The sequence below is a fragment of the Gopherus flavomarginatus genome, chromosome 4 (genome assembly GCF_025201925.1).
Source record: "Gopherus flavomarginatus isolate rGopFla2 chromosome 4, rGopFla2.mat.asm, whole genome shotgun sequence".
In the NCBI taxonomy this organism is placed as follows: Eukaryota; Metazoa; Chordata; order Testudines; family Testudinidae; genus Gopherus; species Gopherus flavomarginatus.
The window spans coordinates 117,321,555-117,344,291 of NC_066620.1; the positions used below are offsets into that span (position 1 = coordinate 117,321,555).

General features: G+C 41.6%; 2 protein-coding genes across 7 annotated transcripts in view; one reads left to right on the forward strand and one right to left on the reverse strand.

Annotated features, from left to right (window-relative positions):
• Window positions 1–6,800, forward strand: part of SAMD3 (sterile alpha motif domain containing 3) — a 91,877-nt gene extending 85,077 nt beyond the window's left edge. The window contains exons 8-11 of the mRNA XM_050949681.1: window positions 2,176–2,385; window positions 2,747–2,918; window positions 5,595–5,677; window positions 6,279–6,800. Of these exons, the coding sequence (XP_050805638.1) occupies window positions 2,176–2,385; window positions 2,747–2,918; window positions 5,595–5,677; window positions 6,279–6,656 (843 nt within the window). The 3' untranslated portion in view covers window positions 6,657–6,800. The remainder of the gene's footprint in view (window positions 1–2,175; window positions 2,386–2,746; window positions 2,919–5,594; window positions 5,678–6,278) is intronic.
• A 1,262-nt stretch (window positions 6,801–8,062) lies between these two features.
• Window positions 8,063–22,737, reverse strand: part of L3MBTL3 (L3MBTL histone methyl-lysine binding protein 3) — a 164,441-nt gene continuing 149,766 nt past the window's right edge. For 5 of the 6 annotated variants that reach the window (XM_050949544.1, XM_050949542.1, XM_050949547.1 and 2 more), the window contains 3 exons: window positions 15,300–15,463; window positions 14,944–15,006; window positions 8,063–11,141 (listed from right to left, as the gene is read on the reverse strand). In XM_050949544.1, the coding sequence (XP_050805501.1) occupies window positions 10,998–11,141; window positions 14,944–15,006; window positions 15,300–15,463 (371 nt within the window). In that variant the 3' untranslated portion in view covers window positions 8,063–10,997. Of the gene's footprint in view, window positions 11,142–14,132; window positions 14,210–14,943; window positions 15,007–15,299; window positions 15,464–22,737 lie in introns of all 6 variants that reach the window. The other variant, XR_007773887.1, reaches the window with a different exon arrangement.

Below are 22,737 nucleotides of genomic sequence, written 5' to 3' on the forward strand. Positions count from 1 at the left end.
ACCTGCAGCAGCCAAATTGTAATTCCATAAACCGCAGCTGTATCACAAACTTTGGGCTTTATTTTCAATTCCCTTATGCCTCCCTTCATTTCTCCTTCTCTGTTCATGTTCTTCCCCCTGCTTCCAAATACCTACCCCTCTTGTGATGGGTAGATGGGCTTCAAAAGAGAACCTGCTGCCTCGGGCAGGAACTGTTTGTTCTTTGCAACTACACTACTACAGAACAGTTGAGCCCTTGGCAATTGCTCTTGCATTCAACCCTGCTACCAGTTTGATGAGGAAGGAAGAAGGGAGGTGGGACTGAAGAAAGGGGAAGTAGCAGCTTAAGGGAATTAAAACTCCACCATGTTACATGCCAACATCTCAAAATTCTGGGAGCCACTAATAAAATAATGTATGGTGTTTGAAACTCACATCACATCTCAGTTTCTCTCTATTGCCAAGCTGAAGATTCAGTTTAAGGTTGTTTTAATGATAACTGTGCAATTCTATACTTTTGGAGAGAGGTATTTATAAAGTGGAACCTGAGCAGTAAATTTCCAAGCTAATCATTTTTGTCTTGAGAGCTCTTTCCTTGAGTAAATTATAGATTCTTTCCACCTTAACATGATAGGTTTACAAATGTATTTTTCCTGGGATACAGAATGTAACTCTCTATGTTGCACATACAGACAGATCTGTGAAGCACTCTGGCATCTGTTAGGATGACTAGTGCTATATGAATGAAAGTGGTTGCTGGCAGATAATGCATATAGTTTGAACATCCAGTAAACCCTTGAGGGTGGAAGATGGTGGGTGTAAGCTTATATGAGTATTGACCAGCTCCTAAAACCTTGACTACGCTAGTGTTTTGGGGGAAATTTCCCACCAGTGGGTAGTTAACAGTGGGATTGATTGTATAAACTGACCCGACTGTTTTCTCATTACATCATCTAGATGACGTGGTGGTGATGCCTGACCCCTGTCTAAACATCTTTTCATCACTGTGTTCCCATCATTAAGTTGCACCAGTGGGAGACCTACTGGAAAATACTAGTGTAAATGCAGTTTGAGGGGTAGTTTTGATCAGTGGCTCTTTTATATTCATCTCAGGCTCATTTCAACAGACATTTCACTGGTTTCCTCCAGTGAAAGCTAAGTAGTTCCAGGCTGCTGCGTTTACTGCTTCTAATGGCAACGGCTCCTACTAATTATAGGTTTTATAACTCAGTAGGGATGGCCTGATAATTTTTAGGAAAACCGTTAGTTATGTCTACAACTACAGAATAAACAACTTCTCCAGAACACCAACAAGTAAATTATTTAAATTGTGGTTGCCATCAGAATTGTGGCTCTCCTCTCATTTCTTATTTAAAGTTATAAAGTAGACACAGTGAGAAACCCATGAAAAACTTAAGTTTGGTGGGTCTTTGAAAAATGTCTTTAGTAAAATGACATTACTTCATTCAACTGAAGAGCAGTTCTGCAAACATTTATTTGTGAGAATAGTTCTATTGATATCAATGGGACTGCTCAGGTGAATAATTGTTGTGAGAATCTGAAAGATTCCCTCCCTCCCCCCACCATGTATATTCTTAGTTGTATCTACTTTTAATTATTAAGATGCTGGGCCTGAGCAGTATTAGCTATGCACTGCTAAGGGAGTGATCTTGCATCATCAATCAAATTGTTTACTAATTTCCAATGAGCTACACACCCACTAAAAAGGCAGTGTGATTGTGGAAAGATCACTGAGGGAGTAATTTGAGCTCAAGAAACAAGAAGCAGAATCGAGTCTGATTTTCAGAATCCAGGTGGAGTTTGCAGGAGTGGTAGTTAGGAAGTGGTGAAGCACTGGACTGGGTTACCTAGGGAGGTGGTGGAATCTCCTTCCTTAAAGGTTTTTAAGGTCAGGCTTGACAAAGCCCTGGCTGGGATGATTTAGTTGGGGATTGGTCCTGCTTTGAGCAGGGAGTTGGACCAGATGACCTCCTGAGGTCCCTTCCAACCCTGATATTTTATGATTCTATGAAATGTCTCTATTTGTAAACTGAACACACTTAATCCGAAGACTGACGTCCAATAAACCATGCCATTTTTATATGACAAATCATCTAGGTCCTCCAGCAGGAAAAATACTTCTGGGCTGTATAAATTCTATAGAGAACTCACCATCTGTTATTGTATTGCTGACAGGAAGAGATTGTTTATCTTGAAGGGCATGACACTGAGATGGATGAACATGTTATCTGGTTTAAGCAAGAATATATGAAAACAGAGAGGAACTGGGAAGAAGTTGATAAAAGGATGAACAAGACATTAGAAATGCGAAGAAAGATGATCAGTAACAAAGCACCTTTGAAAGAGATTCTCCGACTCTTTCCTTTCTTAAGATGTCCTTATGAGGTAATGGCTTCAATAACAGTATTGCACGTTATGATCTACATATGGGCAAGATGGCACGCGTGGGAGTGCTCTACTGCATGTTTTTAGTAAAGCAGCCATTAATATTCAATTTCTCCAATAACCCATTAGTAAATGTGTGTTCCTGCCCTGGCACTACTTCAAAATATTCACTAATTAGTACTTTACGCATACCATGCACTATAATATCATGCGGCTATTGTATATATTTTTAACAAAACATGAAATTTTTCTCCTCAGGAAAAAAAAATTGGAGCTAGTCTATTAATTGTCTTCAATGTGTGCACCTCAGAGTTAATTCATTTATTTTGAATACTGAAATAAAACTTTCCTCTTCCTTCAGCTTTTTAGGGAGTTCCAGCTCCTTACACACATGGATATTTATAAGAAAACAGTTGAAATTTTGGAGATTTATTCAGAAAACATATTGACTTTGTACTCGGTGAGAAATAATCCAATTAATGTGATGCTACGAGAAAATCTGAAAAAGCACACAGAGGAAGACATTCTGAAATGTCAGTATAAACGGTCTATGCATTATTTATCTGAGTTTTATAGTACGTAATTGTCCAGGCTGCTGTTACTAGACTATCTTCTACTTATCTGTAGAAAAAAAACCCACTTTAAAAATGTATCCGGGGCTGGTTGAAAATATATTGGGGTATGGGGGAATTACCAAAGAGAATATAAATCCATTAATGGGGAGGTGAATTAATTATTTAAGTGAATGAGATTTTGTGTCTAACAGGAAAAGAAAAATCTGAATAATAGGTAAAAAAGAAATCCTATATAATAGCTACTGCAAACATGCAGGAAATGAAATATTTCAAATATAGATATGTGCCTGTTTATAGCCTAGGTAATTGGCTAATAAACTTACTGTACCATTGGCAAACTAGTTTTGAAAAACCATGGACAATTCTAGAGTCTCCAAGTGGAGAAAATCATGTGTGGAATACCTGTTGTCTAAAAAGGAAGGAAGTGATCTTGGAAATTACTGTTCTTAAGGTTAAAGTCTGTTCATAGTGAAATAATGGAAAGAAAAGTTACTTACTAATACCTAGTTCAGGTAGATTGCCTCTGCAGATCCACATATTTTCCCACATTAGTGAGGCAAGATTAGTAAGACTGGGACTTTTCAGCTTGGAAAAGAGATAGGTAAGGGGGGATATGATAGAGATCTATAATATCATGACTGGTGTGAAGAAAGTAAATAAGGAAGTGTTATTTACTCCTCATCATAACACAAGAACTAGGGGTCACCAAATGAAATTAATAGGCAGCAGGTTTAAAACAAACCAAAGGAAGTATTTCTTCAAACAACACATAGTCAATTTGTGGAACTCTTTGCCAGAGGATGTTGTGAAGGTGAAGACACTAACAGGGTTCAAAAAAGAACTAGATACATTCAAGGAGGGTAGGTCTATCAGTGGCTATTAGCCAGGATGGGCAGGGATGGTGATTACTTGTTCTGTTCATTCCCTCTGGGGCACCTGGCATTGGCCATTGTCAGAAGACAGATATTGGGCTAGATGAACCTTTGGTCTGGCCGTTGGAAAAGCAGTAATCTTTGCAGCCATGTGAGAACACTCTTGTACATCCACAACTATTTGGATCTGTGGGTGCAAACTGATTGCACTCAGTTCCTTTCCATTTCTCTCAAAACCTTCATCTAGAAAACTAGAGTATGGGAAGGAGAATGGAAAGTGTGGATCTGCAGAGGCAAGCACTTCAACCAATTCCTGTAAGTACCCTTCATTTCTTCCAGAATTTTATCTGTAGCCCCCTTCTTAGAGCTAAGACAGAAGTACTCCTCAAACTAGACTGCTCTCCTGAAGCAGGCACAAGCAGGGGAGGTCAAATCCAGGGTAATGTTCTCGGATTGTGCAGTTCTCTTAAGTAGCAACTTCGTAAATCTTGCTTTTCAAAAATTAAGGAACCATGCCAGTGAGGCTGGTTGTTTTTTTGTTTTACCTACTACGATGAACACTCAATCACTCTGCAACCCCAGGCAGATGGCGTGTTTGAATGCACAGCCTAATTCATTAGAAAGCCTTTTGATGGAGATACACTCCTACATTAACCTTAAGGCAATACAAAATACACAGGATTTTCAAAAAGGATTCTCTTTAAAACAAAACAAAAAGAAAGTCAAAACTTTCATCATCATCTAAGTAAGTTGTGAGGCTCCTAGAAAACTGGGAGAGGAATCAAGTGATTTTTTTCTCCTGTATAGACCAGACCTAAACACCTTAAAGGAGGAATTTTGGGTGGGGTGAAGAGCTCTCTTTTTTGTGCAAAAAAATGTAAATGGCATACACTAATGATGAGAATATGTCTAATGCCACACTTCAAAAAACCTAACTGTTTGTGATCTGAGAATGGAGAGGGAAAATGTTATTTTACAATACTTAAAACAGGTGGTACAAAATATTTTTTTTAAAATGCATTGTAAGGAGCAATGCTGACTTGGCAGTAAGATGGCCTAAATCAGGGGTCGGCAGTCTTTCAGAAGTGGTGTGCCAAGTGTTCATTTATTCACTCTGATTTAAGGTTTCACATGCCAGTAATACATTTTAACATTTTTAGAAGGTCTCTTTCTATAAGTCTATAATATGTAACGAAACTATTGTTGTATGTAAAGTAAATAAGGTTTTAAAAACGTTTAAGAAGCTTCATTTAAAATTAAATTAAAATACAGAGCCCCTCGGACTGGTGGCCAAGACCCATGCAGTGTGAGTGCTACTGAATATCAGCTCACATGCCACATTTGGCATGCGTGCCATAGGTTGCCTACCCTGGCCTAGATCATCTAAGAGGGCTCTTCCTTCATTGACTTCTGGGGGAATTTGCACTTGTAAAATCATTTGATTAAAAAGAAGCAACCTGGAATTCTTACTAGAAGACATTAATGAATTTGGAAAAATCTTAAATATGTGGCTCTAGTGTAAATACACTCTTTTTGAAAGTAATACTTTGCCTTTATGTTGGGGAATCTAGACCACAACAGAAGGTGCAGTTTACTCTTTAAGGTGCTTTGGAATAGCAATCTCATAAGGAAGCAACAAGTCATCGACAACCAGTCTTATAATTCACTGTTAATACTTCATAAATCTCCATCTGTTCTTCAAGGATGCTAATAATCAAATATTTTCATTTTTAATTTAGTAAAAAATCTTTGCTTTTGACAGATATGAAAATGACTGCCACATGCCTACTTCTACCAGATGTCTTTGGAGATGATCCCAGTCTGTTTGTTGCTGTGAATGAGGAGGTACATAAATGTATCTGTAGAGGCTAGCTACACTGCCAAACAAACTAAAATCCTGCTCCGTTTTCAGCCACATGTATTAAATTTAACGTCCTGGTTTTAGAAGCACATATACCACACACTGTTTTTTCAAGCAGTTACTGCTGCTTAGGTTTTTCATGTTTTTAAATAATGGTGTGAAATATCTAAGGAAATGCCACATCACATGGCAGCTAGGGGCTTTTAGAGGAGTGTGATCTAGTAGTAAGAATGGGGATAGACAGCAATCCTGGTCTCTTGTCCTGATTCTACCACTGACTCCTGATTGAAACAAGTCTCTTATGCCCAGATCCTTGAAGTGTTAGGAACCCAACTCCCATTGGTTCCAATGGAAGTTAGGTATCTAAAATACCTTTTGGATCTGGCCCTTAGCCTCTGCGTCTGTTTCTTAATGATGACATTAACCCATCTTTCAGCCAAAGGTCTCAAATAACCTGACTTATTAACCAAGTTCACAGCATTATTTTCAAGCACAATTAATTCTCTTAATCTTTACTGCAGTTTTTACAGTTCAGTTCTAACCCAGTGACATCAAATGATCATTTGCCTTAATTTTTTTTTTCAGGTGAAGGTGTTGACACCACTCTTGGAAGTAAAAAATCCCTTCAGTGTTAATACATGTGAGTTTGCTTTGTATATAGAAAAAGAGAAACTGGCCCAGCTGGATGACTGTACTATGGCTCTAGCTGCTCTGGTGGCTGCATTTCATGTGTTCGGCATCCAGTGTCCAAAAAGGATCCAAAACACATTTAACTTTCTAGAGTCACTGATTTTAGAGATGAGAAGTCCACAATCCCTCCCAAAGAATGTAAAGAGAAAACTGAAAGAACTTGAATGTCTGAACATTTATGATGTCCAAAACACTTGTCTCAGGGGAACGTCTTTTGGAGCAGTTGACTCTTTGTCCGAAGAAATCGTTTGTTGTAAAGATAAGTTGGTGTAATCCTTTCCAGTGGAACTGTATTAATAGCTATGTTTTTTTTCATTGTACTGGCTGCTTTTTTCATTTTGAACACATGAGCATTTTCATTATTTTCAATGGAAATTCTAGAGCAACTTATTGAAAAAATAAAATTTTATAAGTAGATGTATGTGTGGGCAGTTTTTTTCGATAAGCTTTTGGAACAAGTTTTGACCAAGTCAAAGGTAAGAAGCATACTTTGATTTAATTCAGTAAACATTTTGCTGTCTCAGTTATTTGCATTCATGTTTTGGTGGGAGTTACTCTAATAGGAGTTAAATCTTTACAATTAAGATTTGATGAAAATTGAAAATGTGCTTTGATTAGTATTTTGCATCATAAAAATGATGTGTCTAATTTTTAATTTGCAAATGCTAGAACTGTGTGTGACACAATTTGGTAAACAGTGAAGAAATCCACTCATTCATTTTTCACCTTTTACACTAGTTACTTGAACTTACTAAATAAAAATCTGCCAGGATGAGATCTCAAGCTAGTGAGAATGAATTGTTTGGGACATTCCTGTATGCCTGTAAAACTACATAGCTGTTGAGAGGAGAGACTTGTCTTACTACATTTGTTTTTCCTTCTCTCACCTCTGCAAATACTACAGTGACTTGTAGGGAGCCCAGTCTGCCCCTATGCTGAGGCATTTACAAGTGGAGGCTGACACTCCTCCTCCCCTTCCATAGCCCACTTACCTCCTAGAGCCCTTTAACCTCTGGGATTTCAGGAGTCCCAATCCCACAGAAAGATGGAAATTGGTTACTCTTTGCAGAATTAAAAGGACTCTACCCTATTAAAGCTATCGTAGCCTTGAAAAAGTCAGAAATTTGGAGTTTGTGGTCCTCATGATGCTAGCCTTCAACACCCATTTGTGCGGATTTAAAAATATAACTTTTTTGCTTTCTCCCCTGCTGCCCCCATGGCTGGCAGAAGTGCCCCCCTAAAGACCTGCAAAATTATTTCCTCCTCCAAATCTCACCTTAAAACTATCCTCTGTCATGAAACCTACAAACTATGACAACGGTGAGGCTTCTGGAGCGCTGAGAGCACTGCCTATCATGCTGACCGGGACCATCCAGTGTTTCCTTGTACTCTCCCATGTGTATGTCTGTATCCAGCTATTGTTTCATCAGACTTAGACTGCAAACTCTTGGGAGCAAGGACTATCTTTTTGTTCTGTGTTTGGGTCCTGGTCCATGACTTGGGTTCCTAGATGCTATGATAAGATCAATAAGGATGCTGGAAAAAGAGGACTCAGAAAAATCTTATTTTCGTTTAGCATTTAGAAGAAAACGTACTTGGTTATAGGTTAAGATTCGGAAACTGCTTATCCCAGAATTGGGAATTAGAGATCAAATATTACAAAAATTACAGATAAACCATTCAGATGTTAACACAGTTTAAGAACTTACAACTCACTTCATTTGTTGCTAAAACAAAACAAACATCTTACAAACATATAACAGCAGTAGTTTTAAGAACAAACCAGACTCCTATCACTTCTTTGGCTGTATGTCTAGGATGGGTCAAGATAGAAAAAACTTCTCCCATCTTTTGCTGCTTACACAGTTAAAGCTGTAAATTTACACAAACCATGAAAATGTTATGCACTAGTGGTTACACTTGCTCACTTGGATAAAAATGTTAGGCCTGATGGCATTCTTACCCAAGTGTGTTGCTTCCTTTAAAAAACAGCAACAAAATTATGTTCTTTTGGAAACAATTTTGCATTCATGAGCCATTTGCAACACCGAAAGGTGGTAAAAATGCACATGCATTTTAGTTGGACAGATCCTGTCCAATTCTTTTACCACCACCAGTTGCGGGCCCATCATGGGAATCTAACCTCCAAGAGTTGGACACTGCCATCTCATGTGCACAGAACAGCAATATTTTTTAAACTGACATTGAAATCTGGAAAAAAACACTGCAAAAACATGGGGAAAAATTTTCAAAAACAATTACAAAAAGTTTGGGTTCTGGTGCTTTGAGATTTAATTCACAGTTAATGCAGTAGCAGCCCTGAATCAAGCTGGCATTTTGTTAACAAGAGGGTTATCAAAGTTGTTAAGTAAAAGTCTGCTTTAGCAATTTAACCTTCAACACTTCATTTGACCACGTTTGTTTTTTCTGAAACACTTTTTCGTTGAACCTTTAAATCCCAACATCAAAATAAAAGATGCCTCCTATCCACCAAAAAAAGTTTGGTAAAAGATACAAAAAAATCTTTAAACGCAAGTTTTTTTTAAAGCAAAAACATTAAAAGTTCAAGAGAAACACGCAAAGCTAACAAGCTCAAAACATTTAAGAATTTTAAAATAAACATCTCCTATGCCAAGATGCCAGCTTCTGCATATTTATTAACACTTTAGGTCCTAATCACTGTCTAACATTAAACAGTGTTAAACAATATTGAGGGTTAGGTATACAGAGACCTCAGCCTGCTTAATACCATGGCACAAACACCGTTAAAAATCCTTTTATTAAAGGTAAGAGGGAAAAAGTATTTGTAATCTATTGAATAAGGCTTTCATTTTAACAACATCCACACTGCCAGACAGAACAGTTCAATTGTGAAGTACACGAACATAACAAGCTTCTCCAATTCAAATTTTATTTTGTATTGTTGTTACAATAAGATTGCAGTTTAAGTGTACAAATTTTGAACAAAATATAAAAATATTATTTATGCAATGCTATGGAAGGAGATTAATAGAGCAATGCAACTTACGTCAGACTGACACTGTTTTACTTGGAATTATGGCAGGTACCAGTCACCTAACTGTTCTGCAAGTGGCATACGGAGCTCTTGAAAACCTTTAAGGAATTCCACTTCATGAAAGAGAAATTAGGAAAAACGATAGGAAGATTTTCCCAGACTTGTGTGTGACAGAAATGTTCTATTTGTTCTGAATTAAAAAGCTGAACATTCTCCTTCTTCCCCTCCCTCCCCCGCCCCCAAAAGACCAGGAATAAGAGATTGTAGGGGGAAAACTTCTCCAACTAACCACCCTCCTCCTGTGAAGAAAATTCTCACCAGGAATGTTCCAGGTCAGTCCTCAGTTTTCGGATAGCTAGGCCTTCTCTATCTTAAAGTGCATCTGCTCTATACTGTGATTTATATACTGAGTGCAACACCTTACCTGCCAAATGCTCATAACAATCCTTCAAGAAGAGTCTCTTACCTAAATGCCTGCTGTAGGACACCTTAGTCCTGCTAACAAACTGGTGAAATCTATGCCTTAAGTAGTGAGCGCCACACTCCTTTTGAATATCCCTTTTCTTCCTCACTTTAATCACTCCTCTGCCTGCAAAGATTTTTCTTGAATCATGGTGACTTTCAAGGGGCTCACGAGTGTGAAATCTTTGAGGTCCCATCTCAGCATTCCATTCTTTTCCATTATTGCAATAACTACTAGAGATTAGCATAAACGGATTTAGGAAAATGTTTCCCCTTTTTGTTTATATTCTTGCCTATATATATATATATGTTCCTTCATGTGCTGTATAACATAGTGGGCTCCCTTATGTAGAAAGATGGGAGCACCATGGTGCAACATGACCAAAGGTATTCTATGGAAGTTAAGCTTTATTTTTCAGTTGCAGTCATCTCCTTTATTGGTCTTTTGGTAAGTTACACTAAAGATGCTGGTGGAAAAAACTCAACATTTTTGTATCGTGCAAAAGTAAAAACATTCAGTTATCAAAAAAGCTAATTTCAACCCCAAATGTTTTACTAGCAAGTCGACAATTTTATAAACTGTAAAGTTATACACTGTAGCAAAGTGTTACTTATGTAGCATAAGCACTGCATTTTAAACTATGGTACAAAATTAACATTAGCCATAACAGTCTCAACTGGCTACTTGTAGCCTAATTTTTGGCTAATCAGTTTTGTTTTGATAATAGGAAGTGAAGGCTACTGAAAAGGAAAACGGATATGTGAAATATACTTCAGGAATTCTTAGATCATATTAACATTTTCCTTATTTTAATATAGGATAAATAATTAGTGAAGGTTTTCTTGACGCCTGAATAAAATTAGAAATACTAACAGTTCATGAGAGAATCAGCGCCATACGTATGGCAAATAAGACTAGCTGATGCAGTTGTTATACCGTACCTTGTTAAAAGCTCAAACACATTCCAGAAGAGTTCAGGTGTACTGGCTCTCAGAGTATAAATAGTCCACCAGTGCTGACTAATTTTTCTTCCTTTCTTAGAGTTCTTACTTGACAATTCTAGCAAGTCTTTGTGCTTTGAATAAAACATGAGTTCCAGGGGAGAAAACTGGTTTCTAAACAATTTCCATTCATCTCAAAGTTCATTGTGTGAGTTTTTCTCTGCGGCTTTGAACATCAGAATGGAATTGAAGATTTTTAGGGCCGGTCCCAGTTTAATGCTCATTATCTTGACTATGTCTGCTTGGGTCATTAGTAGAAATGCTTCTCCATCAATTTGCTTTAAAACAAAACGTGAGTGAAAAACACAAAGAACGCTATTAAGTCTGAGGCTATGGTATTTTAAATATTTAAAGATAATTTAAACTGAAATCCCCAGTAAGCCCATTAAAATTTCAGACTGCCATAAGTGGAAGCTTGAATTCAAAATTCAGAGGATTTCTGGTTCAAAATCCCTATATGCAAATGTGTCCTTGGTTTACATCCAAAGTTATAATGACCCTATTTCGTGTTTCTATTGGAAAAATATTCTGTCCTCTGGATTTCAGCCTAGTCACATATCTGAATCCACCTCCCAACTATTCCTTGCCTCAAACCTCCACAGAAAGGTTCCCTAATTTAACTCCCACCCTAGACAAATAATCTAAGACCCCTTTCTTCAGCTGCTCTTTCCTTCCCCATTAAAACAGACTTGGTCCCAGAGGCCAAAAGTTTAGATATATCAGCTTTAAACAAGGATCAAGTTTTTTACAGCATTTACAATATTTGGAAGAAAAGTATCCATTATTTAACTTCACCATTTTAATACACATAAATAATAAGTATTGTATAAATTGCTAATTTTGTTGGAGGTTAATAGTGGAAGACAACATTAAAGGCCGAATTTTCAGCCCATCCACAACAGACCTCTAGTTTTGTGCCTGTGTTTGTGGTCAGAGGCAATGTGTGGGGAGAGGCCATGTGGGTCAAGTGCCCCCCCAGATTTCTGCTTGGCTGGCGGAGAAGGGAGAGGAGCTCTGTCCTTCTGCTGTGCCTGACTCCCAGCACACTTGGTCTCTGTCCCCGGCAGCCGGACCTGGGTGGGGAGCTGGGTGGTGGGACTGCTCTCTCAAGGTCGCTGCTCTGTGCAGTGCAGGGGCTGCCTGAGAGAGCCTGGCTGGGGTGTTTGGTGGCAGGCTGCCCCCGGACAGGGGCTGAGTTGACCAGAGTCCCCTCTTCCCCTACTCTGCCTTGGCCTGTTTCCAGCTCACTCAGCCCGTCCTCAGCAGCTGGGCCTGGGGTGGCCCACCACCACCGCTGCCTCCCGAGCCAGGCTCTCTTAATCAGTTGCTGCGCTGCACTGAGTCAGCAACACAGAGCGGCCAGCTTCCACCACATGAGAAGCGACTTGGTCCTGCCAGGGAGAACAGCTGAATGTGCCGTGGGGGTGTGTGCGTGTGTGTGAGCAGTGGGAGAAGGACAGAATACCCCTCCAGCCCCAGATAACGTGGGGCAGGGAGAGAGCAGAGGCCCTGGGCTGGGTGCAGTGGGAGCTGGGCAGAGGACACACATGGGGCCATCACGTGACCTCCCATTTAGATTGACAGCACGGGGAGGCAGGAGTTGTCTACATTTGTCGAGCAAACAATGGAGTGAATTTTAGGTCACATAGCCATCAAGATACTGTGGCACTATCTGACATACTTGTCATGGTTACAGTGCCGGCTGCACCTCTGCAGGACTAAAGGCCCTTTCTGGTCTCTCTGCGAGCACCCCCTAAGGTGTCAGAATTTCACAACTCTCACTTGTCTAGGCTGGGCATCAACTGTGCCTACCCAGCAGGTCCACCTGAGTTTGGCACCTGTGATTCTTCCCTCCAGGAGTCAGTGAACAGTCACAAAGTATTTTTTAACAGTAGGAACAAAGGCCCAGATCTACAAAGGGACTTAGGCATTGTGATGCTCAGCATTGGCATGCCCAACTTCCAGAAGCCTAGAAAACTCAGAAGAACAACACAGATCCACAAAGCCTGAGTTAGGTGCCTTTGAATTCAATCCATAAAGCCAGCATGCTAGGCAAGGCAGCCAGTGAGAGATGCAGATATGAGGTGTGTGTCCTAAGCCCTTCCCCTCAGACAGACAGGTGCCTCCCTGCAGCGCAGACTTAGATGCCTATCTCCATGACCTGGGGGAAGATAAGCAATCCTTTGTGTGTGGGACCCAATGCAGTAGGTGTATCCAGAGGCCTCCTAACACCACACAAAACATCCTAGGGGTAGGGGAGCTTAGGCAGGAGATAGCTGTCTGGACGCCTAGCCCTAGAAGGAGGCAGTAGCATACATGCCCAGGGGCAAACACACAGGTGCCTAGGGAAATTTTATGGCAAAAACAGGTTCTGAGTGAGGTGCCTACAGGCTTCAGCAGCAGCTCAGCAGGAGCTTTGTGGATTGCAGTGGAGCTTCAAAATGGACTAGTTATCTAAGTACTTTTGTAGAAACAAGCCAAAGCATTTAGAGAAAAAGAATTTTAAAACAACAAAGGAAATGTAGGTGCCTAAGTCCAAATTTAGATCCTCAAAACTCCTGCTCAGCTGCCATCTAATCCTTCAGATGCCTAAACACCCTGGATGCCTAGATTTCCACTGGTAAAGTCCCCAAGGTACTTAAACTTTTCACCATGGCCAGGCACACAACTGCCTCAGTCCTGGCACCATCGAGCAGCCTGAAATCATGTTTAAGCCCCAGTGGGATTCACAAAGTCAGCATTACCGCCCACCTCATGAGCAGGACCCAATTCAGCAAACATGCCTACCTTACAGCATATATACCAGATCAGAACCTGCACAAAGCACAGCCTGTGAGGGTGCCCCCTCTTTTACCCAATGGACCAACCTCTCTCTCTCTTTCACATATCCCTTTGATGGTAGGCTAGCCAGGCCTAACTTCTTCAGATATCCCTAGTCGGTATGTGTGTTTCTGTCTGGTGCCCCTGAACAACTACCTATGCTTGAGAGTCCCTTTTCATCCAGCCAGAGCTCCTCTGTTCTTGCCAGCTCATAGAGTTTGGTTCTGCTTTTCAAAACCAGTTTGCTAAGGAGGAGATGGTTGGAACCAAAAAGTACAATCTTTTTAGTTTGGGCATTGCCTCTGAACAACCCTTAAATGTTTACCAAGAGGTGGCTTACCTTGAGCCATTGTTTTGCTTCCTGCTTCCTCTCCCACCAATCAAACTAAACTAACATTCATATAGTAAACATCCCAACAACCAGGTCCCATATAATATACATGACTTACTACAGAGCTGTTCCGTTTCTGTCACAACTCTGTCTAGATGACTTAAATTGCAACCACAGTTATTTGCAGCCACAAAACTACAGGGATAAAAAGGCTGGTTAAGGCTTTGCTGAAAATCACGCTCCAAATCTTATCTTTGATATATTTACTGCCCATTCAATGACATGCAAAAACCATGTAACCTTCCCAATATTTATTTCACACTGACCTCAAAGACTACTGTGCAGGTGAGCATACTTTGATACATTTATTTATATTTATTTTTTAAAATTTGAAGTTAAATTTATTTTTTCAACATAGTTTCTTGTTCTGTTTCTTAACAAAACTCTTATTTGAGGCCAAGGGCAATTTTTTCAAAAACACGTAAGTCTCATTTCCGTATGTCAGGTAGGCACTTAAGTGACATTTTAAAATTGTTCTTAAGTCCTTTAAAAAAGTTCAACTCCAAATCCTGAAGTGTGCACTCAAGCAAAATTCCCATGGAGCACCATGAAGTCTGACCTAAGAAAGGGTTGGAACAATCACCAATAGTTTTGGTGGATTCTCTATCACTTGTAATTTTTAAAATCAAGACTGGGTGTTTTTCTACTTTGGGGCAGTTCTGTGGCCTCTGCTATACAAGAGGTCAGACTAGATATCATAATGGTCCCTTTTTACCTGGGAATCTGTGACAGAACGTAACAGAAGTTAAGTGCATAATTACCCCATAGGTAAAAGCCGTACCCTATCAATGCAGAATGCAAGCCCATTACAGATTGCAGGGAAATACGGAAATTTAACACATTTCAAACTTTCTATTTATCATGCTCACCTCGTCTTTGAACACCTTGCCATGTTCTTCACATCCTGGTAAACTCCGTATGAATTCAGAAACCTGCCACCAAATCATACAACAAGTTTTTTAAAAACTCAAGCTTTCTCCCAACATTCTTGCCCAGATGCAGATAAATAGCGAAGACAAACATTTTTCACCTGTCAGAGACAGCTCTTTATTTACTTGTCATGAAGTGAAGTTAGGGCTCTGACAGCTCTACAGTGAGTAGACGCAATCAGTGGAAGCATCCCACTAACATGCACTTTACCCTGAAGGACCTGATACCAAGAGAAGTAGAATGCTATGGCTGTGATACTGAATCTCCGAGGGAAACCCTTCTAAAGTAAACCTACCTCATCTGTACTCCATTTGGAAACTTTACTGGCAGGGATTCCAGCCACACTTGGAAGGAGCTTGCTTTGCTGTTCCCAGCGCAAGGGTAGGCATGGGATTTGGAACTTGGAAGACAAGAAAACTGGCTGAGGAAGAGGCTTCTGGCTGCTGGGTTCTTCTATGTCTATAAAAGATAAAAATAAGCATTAAATCCCTCACTGAATGACAGGATCAGTCACGACAGAACATCCTGATAATTATTGACACATGTACTTCCACACAATGGTTCTGCTTTACTTGTACTGGTGTAAAGTGCTGCAATTTCCCTAGGGTGGACACATTTATATCAGCATAAAGATGTTCTGTACTGATACAGCTATTCCTGTACAGGAAGGGGGAACAAACCATACTACTATACAACCCCTTTATACCGATAATAGCTGCATCCACACTAGGGTTGCATCAGTATAACTATTTTGGTTTTAAAAAAATCGTACCCCTAACCGAAATAATTATGCTGGTGCAAAATCTGCATGTATAGACCAGGTCTTAGTTACTCCAGTTTTATACTGCTGTAATTTCATTAAAATCAGATCTACACTGGTATAAAATTGCACTGGTGAATCAGGCCTATTATTTCCATGACACACCACATTTATGTCTCTCAGGAAAACATTTTCAGCTATTTTCAGTGTTTTTCACAGAAAAATAAATAGCTGCAACGGCCCTGCAGTTCTGCTCTTTAGTTATATACTTCATTTGGAAAATATGTTTAATTCCTCCATTTGGAGGTTTGTTTTTCACATCCATTTTCCTCTTTGCATTAAACAACCATAACTCAAACCAGGACAGTTCAGTCTTTGCTTCTTCAAAGACAACCCAGCTTTGAGGCTAGCCGGAGCTGCAGAGCGCTGTGCAATCTGAAGAAGTATAGAAATTATTATTATGTATCGGAGGCGGGAGTGGGAGGAGAGAGTGGAGAGTAGGCCTCAAATGATGGTATTTTCAAACTGAGCACAAGATACCAGTGTTCATTTCAAGCAGGTCTGCATTCTACTTGGAAACACAAAGGGAACAAACTTCCTAAAATCTCAGGCACCAAACACTTCCCAATTGCTGAGTAAAACTAATCTATAATTATTTTTTGAATGAAGGTAGCACACAGTGAACTGTATCGCCACTGCTCATCTCGAAACACTGTTTTGTAATCACTTGTCTCTTTACCACTCTGCATACTATTCTCCCTTATACTGTGCAATCTTCCATTGTCTCTCCAGCCTATTTTCACCTTTCCTGATTGATATTTCTATTATTCACATTGTCTTTACATTATTCTCTATCAACACATGCTCCAAAACTCCAAAGCTGAGATCCCAGTACCACCACATGTTCTGAACGAGAGACAGAGAGAGAGATCAACACTGATAGTTAAGGTTGCCTAAAACTTCCTATTAAAAGTCTGTTTTCTGTAGTTTATAACTGTCAAACTTTAACTATTCCAGCTGAATTTTTTCCATGCTGAATGCCTGCTGTTTCAGGAAAAACAGTTCAGCTGTTTCTAAAACAGAGGATAGAGGGAAAAGGTAATTTTGCTAATGCTAATTCCCCCTCCGCCCCGCAACCATTCTTCACAGCCTTCTAGTGCCTCCAGGCTTTGGAGCTGGAACCTGAGATTTGGTAGGGGGAGAGTGCTAAAGTTATGTGCCTTTTGCTGTCTCCATGAAAATACACTCCCATTTTACAGACTTTGAAAATAATTGTCATTTGCAAAAGCTCAGTAAACCTTGTAGATGCTTGCTGCCAAAATCTCCAAACATTTCCTCTATACTGAGCAGTAGAGTTAAACTGAAAACTTTCTATAAACTGTTCCTGACAGAAAATTGGGTTCTCAACACAATTTTTTCGTGAAAAATGTGTTTTCCATGAATTTTTTCTTTTGTGTGTTGAAAACGTGAAAAGTGAAAACTAATTATTGATTTTAAAATGCTGACACTGTGCCTCATGAGAGTTGCAGTTCAGGTGCTTCTTGTTCCTATTCTCTATGGCCTGGACTCCCCCACTGGACTTCATTTCCCTGGATGTACTACAGCTATGTGACTACCATCGTGCATTGTCTTTCCTAACCCAGAAGCTTGGATCTGCTTAATTCCGACACAGCCAAACATGTGAATGGCTGACATTGCAACCTTAAGGTTTTTAATGTAGTTTTATGTGTTTGTATGTATGTGTGTACATATGTGTTATAGTTCTTTACAAATCCTTAGAAAACTAGATCCTTTCCCTGCAAAGTTTATAGTTTAATGCAGGCAGAGGAAATATAATGCATGTGAAAAGTTTGTTTTGTTACAGGTTGAGTTTTACTGGGAGTGGCCCACAGGTTTCCTTGTTTTATTTCTCTTATATTCAAACTCTCTTATCAATGTTTGAATTTAAGCTGTACCTCACAAACCACAGAGACTGAAGATGGCTGATTGCTAGAGCCTTTTCTCTGAATCCCTTAGCATATAAACTAAACTAGCTTGGATTCCCCTTGCACTGAGGGTATGGCTACACTTACAGTTGTACAACGCTGGGAGGTACAGCTGTGTAGGGAAAGCGCTGCAGTGTGGCCACACTGACAGCTACCAGTGCTGCAGTGTGGCCATATTTGCAGCATTTGCAGCGCTGTTGGGCATGGTGCATTGTGGGCAGCTATCCCAGCATTCAAGTGGCTGCAACGTGCTTTTCAAAACGGTGGGGTGGAGTGTGACAGGGAGCGTGGGGGAGACAGAGAGAGTGGATTTTTGGAGCTAACACTGTTCTCAGCTCCCTGCCTTGCAAGTTCTAAGGACTGGAAGATACACAGCACCTACCTTCAATCATTTTAAAAGTTTTGACCCCCCCCATTCACTAAATGCAAATTATGCACTCCTAAATAGCCTTCAGACCACATAAGCAGCTGCTCAACACGGACTCCCCTCTCTCCTCAAGCAAACAGCTGTGAACATTCCAAAGCAATTCCCCTGCCTCCGCTCGAGCAGCTGTGTTTGTTTTTTAGGTAAGTAGCTCCAGGCAGCTCAGAGTTCAGCCATTCTTCTGGTTGGGTGTGGACAGGAATTCTGGGATACCTCCTAATACCCTGGAGGCCAATAACAGCGCTTTTGGTGGCCACACTTGATAAGCAGCGCTGCATCACCAGCGCTGCAATCGTTACACCCCAAGCAGACCAGGTGTGGACAGTTACTAAGTTGCAGCACTGTAAACCCACCACCAGCGCTGCAACTCTCCAGTGTAGCCAAGCCCTCAGACTCTGTGAGCCACATTTATAGGTGACAGTAAGGGTATGGCTACCCTTGCAGCTGTACAGCTGAGTAGGGAAAGAGCTGCAGTCTGTCCACACTGACAGCTTCCAGTGCACTATTGTGGCCACATCTGCAGCGGCATTGGGAGGGGTGCATTATGGGCAGCTATCCCAGCGTTCAAGTGGCTGCAACGTGCTTTTCACAAGAGGGGAGTGGGGTGGAGTGTGACAGGGAGTGTGCGGGGGACAGTGAGAGTGGATTTTTGGAGCTGACATTGTGTCAGCTCCCTGCCTTGCAAGTTCTAAGGACTTGAAGATACACAGCACCAACCTTCAATTATTTTAAAAGTTTCGACCCCTTCCCCCACCCCTCTCTCATTCACTAAATGCAAATAGCCTTCAGACCAGATAAGCAGTTGCTCCAAAACGGAGCCCCCCTCCCCCCCTCAGGGCTGCTTCTCTCCTCAAGCAAACACTAGCTGTGGACATTCATTCCCTTGCCCGCCTCTGCTGGAGCAAACAGTAGCTGTGTTTGTTTTTTAGATAAGCAGCTCCGGAAGCCCCGAGTTCACAAAAAAAAAAAAGTGTTATCATTACTTAAAAAGCATTATGGGAAGGTTCCGGAGGTCAGTTACAGCGTTGTAAGATTAATCACTGATTACACTGGCACCACAGCGCTGCAAGAGCATCACTATAGTCGTTATTCCCCAGGCCGAGGTGGAGTACAGCCAGCGCTGTAGCCAGGGAGATACAGCGCTGTATGTGCCTTGCCAGTGTGGACAGGGAGTAAGTTACAGCGCTGTAAAGCAACCACCAGCGCTGTAACTCTCAAGTGTAGCCAAGCCCTGTGTTTGTTTTTTTGATAAGCAGCTCCCGGAGCGTGGAGTTCACAACAAAACAAAGAGAGGAACCTTCACTTAAGAGGATTATGGGGAGTTTCCGGAGGTCAATCACTGCATAATAAGGTTACTCTCTGTTTACACTGGAGCACCAGGGTCTCAGGCACTCCACACCAGCTGTTAATCCTCTCAGGGAGATGGAGTACCTACAGTGCTGTAGCCATGGAGATACATCGCTGTATGTGCCTTGCCAGTGTGGATGGGGGGAGAGATTTACAGCGCTGTGGGTGGCTTTATTGCTCTGTAACTCTGAAGTGTAGCCAAGGCCTAAGTGTAAATGACATACTAGTCAGTGTAAATCCAGAGAAGGTAGAATTTGTCTATGCAGTGTTGGAACCAACCTAACTGAAGGTGTGAATTGCAACCAATGTTATTATTTTGATTCCATTTACCATGAAGAGAAGCTCTAAAGCTAAGGGCATTTAAAGTGCTGTAACATGCACTTTGAGGGTGTAGACTCCAACATACATTCCCTCTAGTGTTCCTTAGGCACTCACCTCTGAATTATGCCCAGTGTCTCGAGCTGTCTGTAATTTAGCAGTCAATAAGACATCTGTCTTAAGCTCTGTATCTACAGTATACACATTCTGCTTTTATGCAGTATTTTTACTAGCTTTCCATCTAAGTTGATAAGAATTATTATTACAAACTTGCCTTGTAAGAGAATTGTTCAAAGCTGACAAATTTTGGGAAAAGGAAGATTCAGTCACAAACTCTTGCCAGGTAATCTGGTAACCAGTCCTCCAACTGAGTGACTAAGAAACATCAAAAGTAGGATGAGGGAGATGACAGCCTACACTTCTGTCCCCTCCATTCCCTGGATGCAAGCTGGATTCCAGTTCTTGTTTCTCAGTCCCCTGCTAGTTAGCTCCATGGAACAGTGCATGGAGCATGTGCTGCAATCAAATTAACTGCCTCTTGTGGGGAAAGCTGGAGGAAAGAAGCTGCTGTAGGCAGGTGTTATCATGGCAGAGTAGAGAAAGTAAACAACACATTAGGTGCCTGGCTGCAGCAAAATGGTGAATTCCACAGCAGCCTGGAAAAATGCCAAATTACACAGCCAGAGAATTGCAGAGTCCACTGGGCTCTGGTTGAGATGAATGGTGTAGGTCACACCTCTCAGAGCTATTGTTTCAGGATTTCTCCAGAAGCAGGCAGATGGCATTTGATCAGTTTACACTCTGGTTCTCTCTACAACCATGAGGGCTCGAAACTTAGGGTATGGCTACACTTGCAGCTATACAGCGCTGCCGTGGGAGCGCTCCCGCGGCAGCACTTTGAAGTGCGAGTGTGGTCGCAGCGCCAGCGCTGGGAGAGAGCTCTCCCAGCACTGCAGATACTCCACCTCCCTGTGGGGATTAGCTTACAGTGCTGGGAGCCGCACTCCCAGCGCTGGGGCAGTTTACACTGGCGCTTTACAGCGCTGTAACTTGCTGCACTCAGGGGGGGTGTTTTTTCACACCCCTGAGAGAGAAAGTTGCAGCGCTATAAAGTGCCACTGTGGCCGAGGCCATAATTTTGTTAATAAAAAGAAACATCAGATTCTGGAGCACAATTCCATGGGGCTCTAGTTTTGTTGTTATAGGCTGAGATTTCAGCTTCTCTGTCGGCACAAACTCAGATACCCCTGTTACTTCATCATGAAGTGTCGTTATAATACCTACTCCCTATCTGGGCATTTTTTAGTAGATCATTCCACAACATTATACAAATAAAAGAAGGTGAAGAAGAACAGATTAAGTAATTAAATATAGATGTTAAGCAATAGTGTCCTCACTTTACAAATCTAATTCTTCAGAATCCTCTATAGAAAATTATCCAGAGTGGTAAGTAGAGCTGGTCATAGAAACTTCCACAGAAACATATTTCATTGGAACATGCAGTTTTGCCAAAACTGAAGTACTTTGCGAACTCAGGTAGAATCTGTTGGCATTTTCTTTAGAAAAAATCAGAAAAAAGTTCAATGTCAAAATGTCCCATTTCAATATTTCTGGACCAAAATGTTTCAATTTTTTTAAATGATTTTCCATTTTGAATGATTAACTTATATTCTATATAATAAAAAATTCAAAATTAAAACAAAACATATAGAATTACCTTAAATGATTTTTTCCAGAATTTTCCTTCACAGAGAATTTTAAAATGTTTGTGTTCACACCAATTCAGAATTAAGCCAAACTGTGAAATCTCAAAACCCTTTTGCAAAACAGAACTTCCATCCTCCACAGCTCTAGTATGGCTATGCCTACTCAGCAAACAAAACCCCAGGTCTGGTCTGTGCCAGCTGACTTGCACTTGCGGCTCAGGCTGCAGGGTTGTTTCATTGCTGTGTAGACTTCTGGGCTCACGTCAGAACAAAACCCTAAAAATGCAAGAGCTACACTTTTGAAAATATGAACATGCAAGTAGCAAGAAATAAGCATAGAAGAATAGCAGTTAGCATGAAGTACACTTCTACCCCGATATAACGCAGTCCTCGGGAGACAAAAAAAAATCTCACCGTGTTATATCAAACTTGCTTTGTCCCCTCCATTCCTTGTTCCCTGACCACCCCCTCCAGAGACCCTTATCTTTAATCACCCCCTGGATCCCACTCCCTACCCAACCTCCCTGTCCCGACTGCTCTGACCCCTATCCACGCCTCCCCGCCCTCTGACAGGCACTCACTGGCAGCGGTGGGAAGTGGAGTGGCCCAGCCCCAGCCTGCTCCGCTTTCCTTCCCCTGGCCCCAGCCATGTTGCTGGAGAAAGGTCCTGCACTCACCTGCCTGGCGGGAAGTGGAGCATCATGGCTGGGTGCTGGCGGAGTGGAGCTGGCTGGGGCTGGGCTGCTCCGCTTCCTGCTGCCAGTGAGTGCGGGAAGGTTGGGGAAAGGATGTCCTCCACACTCACCGGCAGCGGGAAGCAGTGTGATGCAGCCCCAGCCCGCTCCACTCTGCCTCCTCTCAGCCAGGGTGCTCCACTTCTTGCTGCCGGTGAGTGTGGGGATGTTGGGGAAAGGACGCCCCCCCGTACTCACTTGTGGTGGGAAGCAGAGCAAGGCAGGTGGGAGCTGGTGGAGTGGAGCAGGCTGGGGCCGGGTTGCTCCGCTTCCGCCGCTGCTGGTAAGTGCGGGGGGATCCCTTCCCCCAAGCCCTCTGCCCCGAGCAACACAGCTGGGGCCGGGGCAAGGGAAGCAGAGAGGGCTGCTCCCGGCCCCCCGCTAATCCCCTGGGAAACTCTGGGACTGCAGGGCCCCCAAAAGTGCCCTCCCACAGCTCCTGCTCCCCAAACCCTGGGG